Raw genomic sequence first — 12,621 nt, 5'->3', positions numbered from 1 at the left:
GCTAAAAAGATGTAATTTTCTTTCCTATTTGGACTCTGTCGTTGGGGTTGTGACCCTTGTCACGTGGCTTTGGAGCGTGGAAAGGGGGACCAATGACCACGTGGTGGGGGAGATGGTAAAAAAATCCGTACCGTGTGATTAAAGAGGCAGGAGGCATCTCACGACCGCGGAATCTGAGATGAAAATCCGTATATTTGTCTCGACGTTAGGGGGATGGAAAAAAGATGTCCCGATTCGTGATAGCTTATCCCCTCCATGATTGATCCTATCCTAATATCAACCACTCGAGCAATTTTAATTTTTTATTTTGGAATCTTTTCCTGTTTTCAATCATACAATAATATTTTCACCAAAAAAAAAAAAAAAAAACAAAAAAACAAAAAAACAAAAAAATAAAAAATAAATGGAAAAGCCTCGGACTCACCCCCAACTGCTGTTCTCTGCTTTCTTTTATATAAGGCCCTTCAACCAGTGAGCTTGGATATCCCTCAGTGACTCTTCTCTCTTCTTTAATCTTCACCACCATGGGATCCTCGCTGTTGCTCCCACTGCTCTGCGCCGGGGTGGTCACTGTGGCCACTCTCTTCCTCCCCTCTTCCTTCGCCTCCGAGGCTTATCCCTCTGCCTACGGCTCGGGCTCCTGCAACGTCGAGCTCATCCCCGTGAAACGAGAGGTCTACGCCGACGGACGTATCTTCGACATCACTCACCCATACACCCCCAACATGCCCACCTTTGGGACCGACGAGGGAATCGGAGAGGTCATATGGTTGGAGAAGAGTATGAAGAACGGATCTATCACCAATAACTCTCACATGAAAATGCCCACTCATACCGGCACGCACGTTGACTCGCCGGGCCACGTCTTCGACCACTACTTCGATGCTGGCTTCGACGTCGAGACTCTTGACCTTGAAGTTCTCAACGGTAATCATCCAAACTTGCTGCTTGGTTGTCGAGAAAATGTCAAACGGAAAAGGAAAATTTTTCCAACAGAAATATTTTTTCTAATAAAATAAGGATTTGGGAAAGTCTTATCTCAAAAGAAAGGTAAAGTATACTCGCCTGGAGGAGGTAAATCACAAAGGCGAAAACAGCATACACAGGAACTGAATGGGCAAAACTGTCATTTCCAAAACTACGCCTGAGCTTGGAAAGAGTCCTACCTAAAATATCACAAACATTAGGGTTATGTTTTGATTTATGAAATTGTTTTTATTTCCTGTTTTTAGAAAGTCAAGGAAACAAAAACATATGGAGTACAGAGCAAAAGTCAAGTATGGGCTTTCATTTTCAGTCATTTTCGGAATTAAATATTCAGGAATTTTCTTGAACCCCTTTGAAATCCCAAACACTATTCTTCCGGCCAATGAGAGTGAGGATTTAGGACGAAGCCTTAACAATCGGAGAACATAAAAGATGTGTTTGTTTTAAGAATAACTTTGAGGAGATGTGACTATGGATTTTATTTATTGATTTTATCTGTTGATTTGATCAGGACCTGCACTATTGGTTGATGCTCCAAGGGATAAGAACATTACTGGTATGCTCTTCTGATTTGACTTCTCTACGATTAATTGATTCCCAGTATTTCTTTCCTCAATTGCTTGTTTGCTTGTCAAGAAAGATTCCCAGTATTTCTTTCCTCAGTTGCTTGTTTGCTTGTCAAGAAAGAGAAAGCGCAAAATATATATGAAATATCCTTGAGTTGGCTAATCTGGGTTTTTGCTAAAAAGAAAGAGGATACCTATAACCAATTCTAAGCCGTTGGATTTAAAAAAATTGCAGCACCAAATTTAATTCTAATTGTTCTAGCACACAATTAAAGGCATGTTTGGTTGTGATTCTGCTAGAAGCTATCCAGGCTCTAGCACTTTTGTGTGAGTAAACGTTTATGTTGGAAATGTTTTTAGAAATCTGCTTATCTAGAATCATATTGTGCTTAAAAAAAAGGATATTTTTGATAATTTATTACCAAATAAAAAGTAGTTTTTAAAAGAATCAATTTGTTTTTGAAAGAATCATTGATAATGTATTACCAAATAAAAAAAGTAATTTATGAAAGAAATACCCGTGAGATTCTAATCCAAAAATCACTCAAATAATTACGTGTGAATTTTTTTCAAACTTTAGGGTCTATTTGGTAACTGATTTTGAAAACAGTTTTCAAAAACTGATCTATGAATTTTTGTGGAATAAAAATTTGTTTGAAAATCTAAATTGTGTTTAAACTTATTTTTAATATTTTAAAAATAATTTTTATATGAAAACAAGTGAAAATAATAGAAAAATAACTAAAAAATGTTATCTAAAAACTGTTCTTGAGAACATAAAATAGTTTTTTTATTGATAAACGTGTTTTTTATTTTGAAAAACATAAAACTATTCTCGATTGTCAAACATGTTCTTAGTTTTTACTAATTTATTTATTTAAGAAAAATGCTTTTATGATGAGAGTATATTGTGGCATCCACTCTAAAATTGGGTAATAATTTTTTTTTTTTAAATGTAGCATGTCTAAGTGCTATTTACTATGTTTTTCTACCCAATTCTGGCCTTTTCTTTTGCTTTCTCGATAAGGCCATGTGCACACTGTAACTGTATTATTGACATTTTTATTTTTTAGTGCTTTGGAAGGAGGTGCCAGCCCCATTCCACCTTTTCTTTTCCTTTTTGTTTGTTTTACTAAAAAAAGGCTATTCAGTCATTATCACCTGACTCTGATAAATCTTTTTCACCCCATGTCCTCACTCCCGACTCCTGAGTGCTGCAGAATCAATTCGTGTGTTGAAAGTGAGCCTTGGGATTTATTAGCCTGTGAATTCCGCAACTTGCGCCCCCCACCAATTGCATTTCTACTTTTTTATTGGGCCCTCAGCTCAGGCCCGCCCATCGGAATCCAACTTTTTCATCACTAAAACGTTTATGAGTCATTATCATCCATTAAATTCTTTGTCCATTTTTGTCCAAAGTGTGCAGTGATTTGTCTTCAGGCCACAACAAACGGTCTTTCATGAAATGTTACTCTTATGAGGTTGATGGGGCAGCCCGTAGGACCAAGGTTAGGAATTAGAGTTCTAGTACAGCCCAACCCCAGTCCATAGCTAAGTTGGGCCTAGATAAGACATACCCACCCAGAATAATCTTAAGGATTAAGTTGCATGAAACTTGTTAAGTCATATTAAGTCATTATATTAATTTACTAAAGTCATGTTTAACCATAAGTTGTAATATTCAATTACTTTAGGAAATATGGTTAACATATTTAATAGACTTAAATTAAGTTATTAAGTCATTAAGTTAATAAATTTTTGCCTTTTCAATTAATATATCTACCTCTTACAGCTGAAGCTATGGAGTCCCTACAGATTCCAAAGGGGGTACGTCGTGTGCTTTTCAGAACATTAAACACTGACAGGTAAGATTCGTATTCAATTTACTTTTTCAGAATTTCCATAGTTGCAGGCCATGTTCAAATTATTGCTTTGAGTAACAACTGGGGTCCAAGTCATTTTTAGAAGTGTTATAAGGCTTCGAAATTCATCAAAAATTGCTGGCTTAATTCATTTCATTTCTTTTTCAGGAAGCTTATGTTCAAAAAGGAATTTGAATCAGACTATGCTGGATTCACAGAGGATGGAGCAAGATGGCTAGTTGAGAATACCGACATTAAACTTGTTGGTAAGATGGAAGACTCTTTTTTTTGTAGCTAGCTCAACCATTACATACATTCAGTTGTACTACATGCAGGATTTAACAAATTTTCCATTACAACCCTTATGAAGTACCCAAACTTTTCTCTAAATTAAATTTGAGTTCTTTAGAATTGTTTAAACTGAAATCATTTCACTTAATCATATGTATTTATAGAATCATTGTCCTATAGTTGGTTTCTGTTGTTTTATGTTTGGTTTCTTGTGTCATAGGGAACTTTATTATTCTCTTCCTGCTTATGGTCTGTACATTTCTGTGCTGTTCTCTTTCAAAATTAGTTGTTGCACTGACAAATTTTCTGTTATCAAATTTAGGGATTGATTACGTATCTGTTGCAACCTATGATCATATTGTCTCTGCCCATCTTCCTTTCCTTGAAGGCAGGGAAGTAATTTTTTTTTTCAGTGTTGTGTTTTGAATAATTAGTTAACTGTTAAATCCTTAAATTAATTGTTCTCCTCTGTTTGATTTAAGTACATCACATCTGTTAGGTCAAGTTTCTTTTGGTAGCCACCTAATTGTGCCCTTCTGGTAGATGAGAGAATTCTGGCTAACATAGAAAACCCTGAAAAAGTAGGACACAAGAACAAAAGTATGAACACATATTGCTCATACTATTCATTCTTTACTGATTTTTTTATTTTTTTTTATTTGAAAGTATTTTACTTTATATTTATAGAGAAAGCATGGCCTAATGCATGCCAACACTGTAAAGCATATACAGGCTTTGAGCACTTGGATCAATTACTAATTGGGGTTTTATATTTGGTTCTTTTTATGTGCTTAAGAAAATCTTTTGGGGATGGTAGCTTGTCTTTGTTGCCTTTATTGATTTTACGAGGTTTTGGTTCTTTGTTTTGTATAGTTAAAGACACTTCCCCATTTGCTAGGCAATGTTGAGTAAAGGCAATAAAAAATAGTGTTTTAACTGAATAAATAATCCATGCTTAGTCGATTCAAGCATTAAAATATAGTGGACTAATGGCGGCCATGTAACAGCATTCATGTTAGTGACTCATTGTTTTCAACCACGTTTGAGGGGATGGAGTAAAGCCAAAGGAAAATGGGTTAGAGAGAATAATTGTAGATTCAATTAGAGAATTTTAGGCAAGTGGAATCTCTTTTCATCCTTAATAGTAGGGAAATAAACCTTTTTATAGTGCTTATCCTTATTAGTGGGAAAAAAAAAAGAATGTTTCATAGTGCTCAAAGTAGGTAACTCTTGTTAATAATTTTGTAATGGCATAGAAACCTTAGGAGATGCTACTTGTTACAAATACAAAATAGTGAAATGGGATCGACACATATGAATCCCACTCCTACTTTAGTGAGCCTCTTTTAACTATATAACCAAGATTCTCGAACCAATCCCATAATGCTCAGTGAGGATGCCAACTCTACCACCAATTGGGTAGTTGTATATGTTGTGTCAATGGTGACAACTTTGAGAGGGAATTGGGGCTCATCTAGCCACTACTGTTGTAGAGGAAATATTCACTCTGTGTGACAGAGGTAAAACAATAATCCTTTTTAGGTGTAGATGGTGTGATTTTCACTCAGCAGTAGAGTATGAGAAAGCCCTTGGCATCTACCATAGGTAAACATCCATGTTTGGGGTCCTTGAAAAAACAGGTACTCAGTGTCCAAATGTTGGAGCACTGTAACATAGGAAGAGACGAGAGAATAGTACAGGTCCCAAAACATGTGAAGTCTATAATTGGTTGTCCTGAGGCAAGGTGCATCAGTGTACAACACTGACACTAGGTCCCAAAACATGTGAAGTCTATCGTGCCATGATGAAGCTCAAGTATCGGAAATTGAACAAATTACATGTTGCATGTGAGCTTTGCAAGAAAAGACAACAGCATATCACATAGTGGTTTAAAGATATTTGCTTTTATCAACCATTATAGGTTCACATATTTAACACATGCTCTAGGTTGATGTCTTCTTCTCCCTTGAGGGTTCAACAGGTGTAATCGACATCCCATGCGATTTATCAAAGGGAACAAAAAAACAGAGGGGATCCAATATTTTATCAATTTGCTTTTTGTCTTCTCTGCAATAAAAATGACAAATGACAACTGAGCTATGTTTTCTCTGGCGTTTAGAAAAGAATGATGAGCAGCTCTAACAGTGTTGAAATGGTGCAGGAAGTGATTCTTGTGGAATCCCTGAAACTTGACGATGTGCCAGCTGGAATGTATAATGTCCATTGCTTACATCTGAGGTTGCCTGGGGCTGAGGGAGCACCCATAAGATGCATTCTCATTAAGTGATCACCCTCCTGTAAAATACTGTAAGTGGTTTATCACCACAAAGTTGAGTGTCTGTTATCATCTTCTGCTAGTTAGTTTGTGCTGAGAAGTTAGCCAAATAAGACGCATTCTCCTTATGCCAAAACTTTCTCCCAAGTTCTGTAATGTAAGTGGGTTATCACCACGTAGCCTGTGTGTCTGTTATCATCTTTTGCTTGTTAATTCCAAATCTGCGCTTCATTCCCTAGGTAAATTCATGGTGGTTTGTTTTGCTTCATCTTTTCCACGTCCTGTGATTTTTTGTGTTGGAAAGAAATTGCTCCATTTCACCTCCTCATTTTCTTTTTCAATGTTTGGTGGGATGAGGGGTACGCTCGTGCATAATTTTTAAGTTGTTGCAAGAAACCATGATTGTCGTAAGGGGTGGCAAGTCGTGTTGGTTGATCGAATTCATTTGGTGTTAAAACTCATACTCGATTAAATAGGTCAATCCAAACACGAGCTAATTATAATCTTTAACATTTCATGTGAGTCATTTAACAACCGTTGGATTGGAATTTATGCACTTCAATGAGATTATCCATTATACATTTTCTGTGTATTACCATTCATACAGTTTGCCTATAAAAGATAAGGTTTTTTTTTTTTTTTGGAACTTTTTGGAAATATTTGAAATTTCAAAATGAAAATACAAACAATATTCTCAAAGCCAAAAAAAGAAAAAAAAAACCAAACATATCTTTTGCTTTTCTAAGGACAACAGATGTAGTTTAAGATTGAAAATTGTTAGGACGCAAGGTGACCTTGCTTTTTCGGGTAAGGATGGGTAGAGAAAATGCCTTGAGTTGGTGTTCAAGTAATCCATGTCATACTCCAAGGAAAAGCTCGACCTTCAACAAAAGGATACTTGAACCCGACACAGGTGGGTAGAATATAAAACATATCTAATTTGTATTAAATAATTTATTTGAAAAAAATTAAAAATAATAATAATGTAGAATATAAAATATATCTGATTTGTATTAAATAATTTATTTGAAAAAAACTAAAAATAATAATAATAATCGTACTGAATGCCATGGAAAGCTATAAAACTAGGTGGTGTCTTGTCTCTACAAATTTAGCATCTATTTCCTTTCAGTCTATGGGCTCATTGATGGGAATATTTGCGTAAACTGATGACTCAAGGGAATTCAGCACAAGGGTCTACTCCCCTGTTTTTTTTTTGTCATTCAATGATTTTCTTTATCTTTTTGAAAGTAACGAAGTTATTGAAAGAATACCTTTTGATGGCCGGTGGTCAAAGGGAAGGCCCCCTTCACCGCTTCACGTACTCCATCTCCTTCATAAACTATGACCTGCAGCGTTTTTGCCTTTCCATCCCAGAGATGAGGAACTATTTATTAACTGAAAAGAGTAGCATTTGGTTAAGCGTTTTCTGTTTCCTTCATAGATAAGTGATGCCATGTTTCTGTTAAAAGCAACAGAATATAAGGTGGGATGATAAGAGATGTTATATACCTAGGGATTCAGGCTGAGTTGACTTGCTAAGGAGCCACATGAAAGATGAGTTCTCAAGGAACACATATGCTTAATCTAAAAGGTTAGGATCCGAAATATTAGGCTTCAGGGTCCTCATTGATGCCCTCTTCAAACTTCTATAAAGGGAGTATTGGTGAAGGCTCAAGGGCATTCACCTCCAAACAAGTATACACATCCAACAGCTTCAATGGCTCGATTTAAGGTGCTCCTTCTTGTGCCAATTCTTCTGTTGATGCTACTAGCAATGGCAGAAGCAACTCCTCCAGGAATTGCCAACCATCCCAGCCATGCAACATGTAAGAATAAGGAGTATAAAAATTGCTACAATCTAGTGCATGTGTGCCCTAAGTTTTGCCCAGATTCATGCACAGTTGAGTGTGCTTCTTGCAAACCTGTGTGCTCTGATGCCTCATCCCCACCACCTGATTCTGATTCTTCACCAGTCAATCCCACTCCTGCATCACCTCCTCCACCCACAACTACTCCCTCTCCCTCTTCATCATCTCCACCACCATCACCACCGGTATCGGATTATCCTTCCCCACCACCTACTGTAATTCCATCCCCATCCCCTCCTCCTCCAGTTACTTCAACTACCCCTCCACCCTTCTCACCTTCTCCATCAGCTAATCCTCTTGAGTCTCCGACACCATCTCCACCCACTCCATGAGCTCTGCCTCCACATACTATAGGAAGAGTGTAAAAAGTGTTTTAGCTTGTCCCACACAGGAAAAGAGGAACACCTTTAGTGGGTTTATTAACTAGCCCACTTACCTAAGCCTAACGGGCTTGTGGAGAGGTGTAAGAGACCTTGTGTGGCCCAAGCTCATTTGAGTAGGGGCTTGCTTCGGTTGGTGGGGCCAAAATTCCCACGGGTTGTTAGCCGAAGTCACTTGGAGAACCCAAGTTGTACCCTTAGACTATCACTGATAATTATAAGTTTCCACTCTATTCTTTACTTGTTGTGGGCTAGTCCTCTATTTGATACCCTTAGAACAACACCTACATCACCATCTCTCCTCCTCCCACTTCTTCCTCTTCATCTTCTTCTCCTCCAACTTCCCCAACCTCAACAAAGAAAGTCAAGTGCAAGAACAAGAACTACCCTCAATGCTACAATATAGAGCATGTGTGCCCTATTGTCCTGGTGGATGCATGGTTGATTGTGCCGCTTGCAAGCCTGTCTGTAAGTCTCAAAAAAACTTGATAGTTGATATAAATGCAAATAGAGAACCTCTGATACTACACATCCATTCTCATCTCTTTGGGAACCACCATTGACAGGATAATACTTTTCTGATAAAATAATTGGTCATTGTATTAACTTCTGCACATTTGGTCAATGGCAGAGTGTGATCAGCCAGTTTGCCAAGATCCTCGTTTCATAGGTGGTGATGGCATCACATTTTACTTCCATGGCAAGAAGGATCGAGACTTCTGCCTTGTTTCAGACCCCAACCTGCACATCAACGCCCACTTCATTGGAAGGCGAAACCAGAACATGAAGAGGGACTTCACTTGGGTCCAGTCCATTGCAGTCTTCTTTGACAAACACCAACTCTTCGTTGGTGCCCAGAAGACCGCAACATGGGAAGACTCTGCTGACCACCTCGCCCTTTCCTTCAACGGAGAGCCCATATTCCTCCAAGAAGCTGAAAGCACAAGGTGGCAATCCGCATCTGCACCAACTGTGTCCATCACTAGGGTTAGTGACACTAACAGTATGATTGTTGAAGGCGAAGGGAGCTTCAGAATCACAGCCAAGGTGGTGCCCATCACTGAGGAAGACTCCCGGGTCCACAACTACGGTATAACCAAAGAGGATTGCTTTGCTCATCTGGACCTCGGCTTCAAGTTCTTCTCATTGAGCAACAAAGTGAACGGCATTCTGGGACAGACCTACAGAAGGGATTACATGATCCAGGTCAAGATGGGTGTGTCCATGCCTGTAATAGGAAGAGAAAGAGACTTTAAAACTTCAAGCCTTCTTGCAGCAGACTGTCCTGTTGCTCAGTTTAAGAAAATCAGTTACTCGGACGATGAAGCTTCTTTGGAGGGTCTGGAGTTGCCAAGCTTAAGGTGTGGAAGTAGAGGAGATGGGCGAGGGGTTGTGTGTAAACGATAAGGATATTCTTCAAGTGTTTGTAATATTAATTATATAGAATAAGATTGGAAGCCATGGACATTCTCTCTCTGTTGTTCAAAAGCTTCCTTGTAAGGTGAGCTCAAATCGGCTCTGCCAAATCTCTTGAATAAATATTTTTCTCATGATCATGAACAATTACAACTCTTACCCAGTTAACAACATGAAAATTAACTTATAGAATATGTTCGAAGTGATTCTATCAAAAGTTTTTATTTAATTCTTGAAAAACAAATATTTTCGAGTGTTAAAAATGTTAAAAACACTTTTTAGAATAATTGTCGAATACACTTTTAGTTTAAAAAGTATTTTTTAAAAATATAAGTCAACATCAAATTTAACTTAGAATCTATTTACGAGCGAGTTTACGAAGAGTTTTTAGTTTAAAAAATATTTTAAAAAAAATATTAGTCCGTTTAGTAGTGATTTTAAGAAGCGTTTTTAATATTTTTAATACTTAAATTTTTTTAACATTAAAGTGTTAGAAATGCTTTTTAGAATCACTCTTAAACGCATTTTAAGTATTTGGTAAAATTTAGGAAACACTTTTAAAATTTTGAAATTAAAATCATTTGTAATGTTTTCTAGAAAAACATTTCCATTAAAATCACTTTAAATAAAAATACTTCCAAATACACTTTATTCATTTGTGAAAACTGAAATGAGAAATTTTAATATAATAAATAAAAAATTTATTGATAAGATCTTAATTCACAATAAAGATGGTGGACATGTTTCTATTAGAGCTTTTTCACTTGAAATATTTTTCATGGAAGTGTGTTTAGGAGAATCATTTATTAAGTATTTTTTTTTTTATAAAATAACGATTTTTCGATGTTGTAATTAATTATTTTTCATATTTTCAAAAGTTTTTATCATATATCTATTTTTTTTAAATGTATTTTTTAAACTAAAAACGTTTCTTAAAATCATTGTTAAACGAAATTTCATTTCTAATTAAAAAAATTTCAATTAGATTTGAATTCTAAGGGAAAGAACAAAACACAATATTTTTGTTTTTATTTTTTATTCTTCGTGAAACACGGGTTTTATCATAGAATTTAACAAATTTTAAAAATAATTTTCAAAAACTATATTTGAGAAAATATTTCCAGAACTCATAGTTTGGGCCCTATGTTCAAATTTGAGTTTATGTTTTAAGGACATATTCATGTATTTATAATATTTATACGGATGCATAAGTATTATGCTATTACTATGTAATTTAATAGTTACATTCCAATGTTTTTTCAAATTTATAACAAATATCAAATACATTAAATTGTATAAAATATTATTTTTATAATAAAAATTATATTATAATTCAAAGGTCAAACTATTGCCATATTTAATTTTCTTTAATAATTTATGAAATGACAATATTAGCTTTTTTTCTTATATATATTATCAAATAAACTAAATGTGAAACCAAGGTTTGGTTAATCTTGATTTTGATGATAACAAAACAAGGTTTAGAATTAATGATCATATTTCAAGTGTGATTAGGCAAGACGACTTCCAAAGTGACAATCCAAAGACAAATCAAATTAATGAGAAATCATGAAGAAGAAGACCACCTCAAAGAGAAGAGTTTTTTAAGACCAAAGTTTCTTAAAGTCTCTTTGTAAGGTTGTTACTGCACTAGGACTTTCATGCATTTCATTCTTTATTTATGTACCAAAATCATCCAAGAGTAATATTGTTTTAAATATCTTAAAAATTGGATGATTTCATGTTTTCAACTAAAACCTTGTGTTAAATGATTTTCAAACTTGTGTTAAAATGTTTTAAATTGAAAAAGGTTGAGTGTTGAGCCAAAAAAATGGCTCAACCGGTCCAACCGGTCGACCGGTTGTGCTCGTTCGATCGAGGACTGGTTGAGGGAGGGCAAAAAGTTTTTCTCTCTCCCAGTGGCCTTCTCTTCTCGGTCAAGGTTGAACCTCAACCAGTCGAGGTCCGATTGAGGTCCGGTTGAGGTCCGATTGAGGCCCAACGGTCACTTTTTCTAACGGCTAGTCAACCGGTCGAACCCCCAACAGCTAGTTTGACTTTTTTCTTCTATAAAAAGGCTCAAATCTTCATTGTTTTATAAGTTTAACCTTCCTAAATCATTCTTGAATATATTTGAGCCTTGGAAAAGTGTTTTTGAGTGCACTATTGTTTCATAACTTGCATATCTTTAATGCATCATTCAATCCTAATTTTTCTTGTATCTTTGAGCCTAAAGTTCTATTACTAGGATTTTTGTGAGATCATTATTTGTATATCTTTGAGAGGAATTTTCTCAAGTGAAGGGTATCACTTAAGAGGTTGTTCAAGAGTGGGATAACTCTTGAAAAGTGTAAAAGGTGCTTGGAGCCAAAAGTCCAAGAGGGTGAATTGGAACCATAATCCAATTGTAAAGAGATTGGAAACTTGGTTGAAGTTTCAAGATAGTGGAACCCTCACTCGGTTAGGAGTTTGAGGAGAGTGGATGTAGGCAAGGAAGTGCCGACCCACTATAAACTCTCGTGTTTGCACTCTCTCTTTCCTAACTCTTTTAAATTATATGTAATTGTCTTTATTTTGTTTATTATATACTTGCATATAATTGTCTCTTATTTTTGCATAGTTTAAATTTGTGAAAAAGAGACCATCATCCTATTCACCCCCCCTCTAAGGTGATTACCATAAGTTGGATTAACCTCAAATTCCTAACACTAAAATTATTTTTAAATGTAATTACCTATTTGTTGTAATGACCCGTTCCCAAGTATAGATATTATTTCCTCTAGTCCCAAAGGGTTCTCACGACTAAAATATCATCTCATGGGATTGCGGGTCAAATAGACAAACACTTTATAGGAGGTCAAATAAACCCTAATGTAGAATTACGAGTCAAATATGCAAACACCCCGTACAAGGTCAAGTAAATCTTTCACACTAGGATCCAAAATTAGCTATGATATCATTGATAATAACTCG

The 12,621-nt window shown here is 35.9% G+C and overlaps 2 protein-coding genes and 1 pseudogene across 2 annotated transcripts; all 3 read left to right on the top strand.

Annotated features, from left to right (window-relative positions):
- Nucleotides 1-472: 472 nt before the first annotated feature.
- Nucleotides 473-6,249, top strand: LOC117911183 (annotated as a pseudogene).
- Nucleotides 6,250-7,034: 785 nt separating this feature from the next.
- On the top strand, nt 7,035-8,478 carry LOC117911568 (mulatexin-like). The gene has a single exon (XM_034825977.1). It carries the CDS (start codon nt 7,702-7,704, stop codon nt 8,182-8,184), a length of 483 nt encoding a protein of 160 aa, XP_034681868.1. The 5' UTR covers nt 7,035-7,701; the 3' UTR covers nt 8,185-8,478.
- Nucleotides 8,253-9,795, top strand: LOC117911567. The gene has a single exon (XM_034825976.1). It carries the CDS (start codon nt 8,857-8,859, stop codon nt 9,637-9,639), a length of 783 nt encoding a protein of 260 aa, XP_034681867.1. The 5' UTR covers nt 8,253-8,856; the 3' UTR covers nt 9,640-9,795.
- Nucleotides 9,796-12,621: the final 2,826 nt, after the last annotated feature.

The sequence above is a fragment of the Vitis riparia genome, chromosome 3 (genome assembly GCF_004353265.1).
Source record: "Vitis riparia cultivar Riparia Gloire de Montpellier isolate 1030 chromosome 3, EGFV_Vit.rip_1.0, whole genome shotgun sequence".
Classification (NCBI taxonomy): Eukaryota; Viridiplantae; Streptophyta; class Magnoliopsida; order Vitales; family Vitaceae; genus Vitis; species Vitis riparia.
This window is presented reverse-complemented; position numbering and strand designations above follow the sequence as displayed.

Bases quoted from the DNA above. Each gene is read 5' to 3' on its own strand.
- LOC117911568 (XM_034825977.1), top strand. From the start codon at position 7,702: ATGGCTCGATTTAAGGTGCTCCTTCTTGTGCCAATTCTTCTGTTGATG.
- LOC117911567 (XM_034825976.1), top strand. From the start codon at position 8,857: ATGGCAGAGTGTGATCAGCCAGTTTGCCAAGATCCTCGTTTCATAGGT.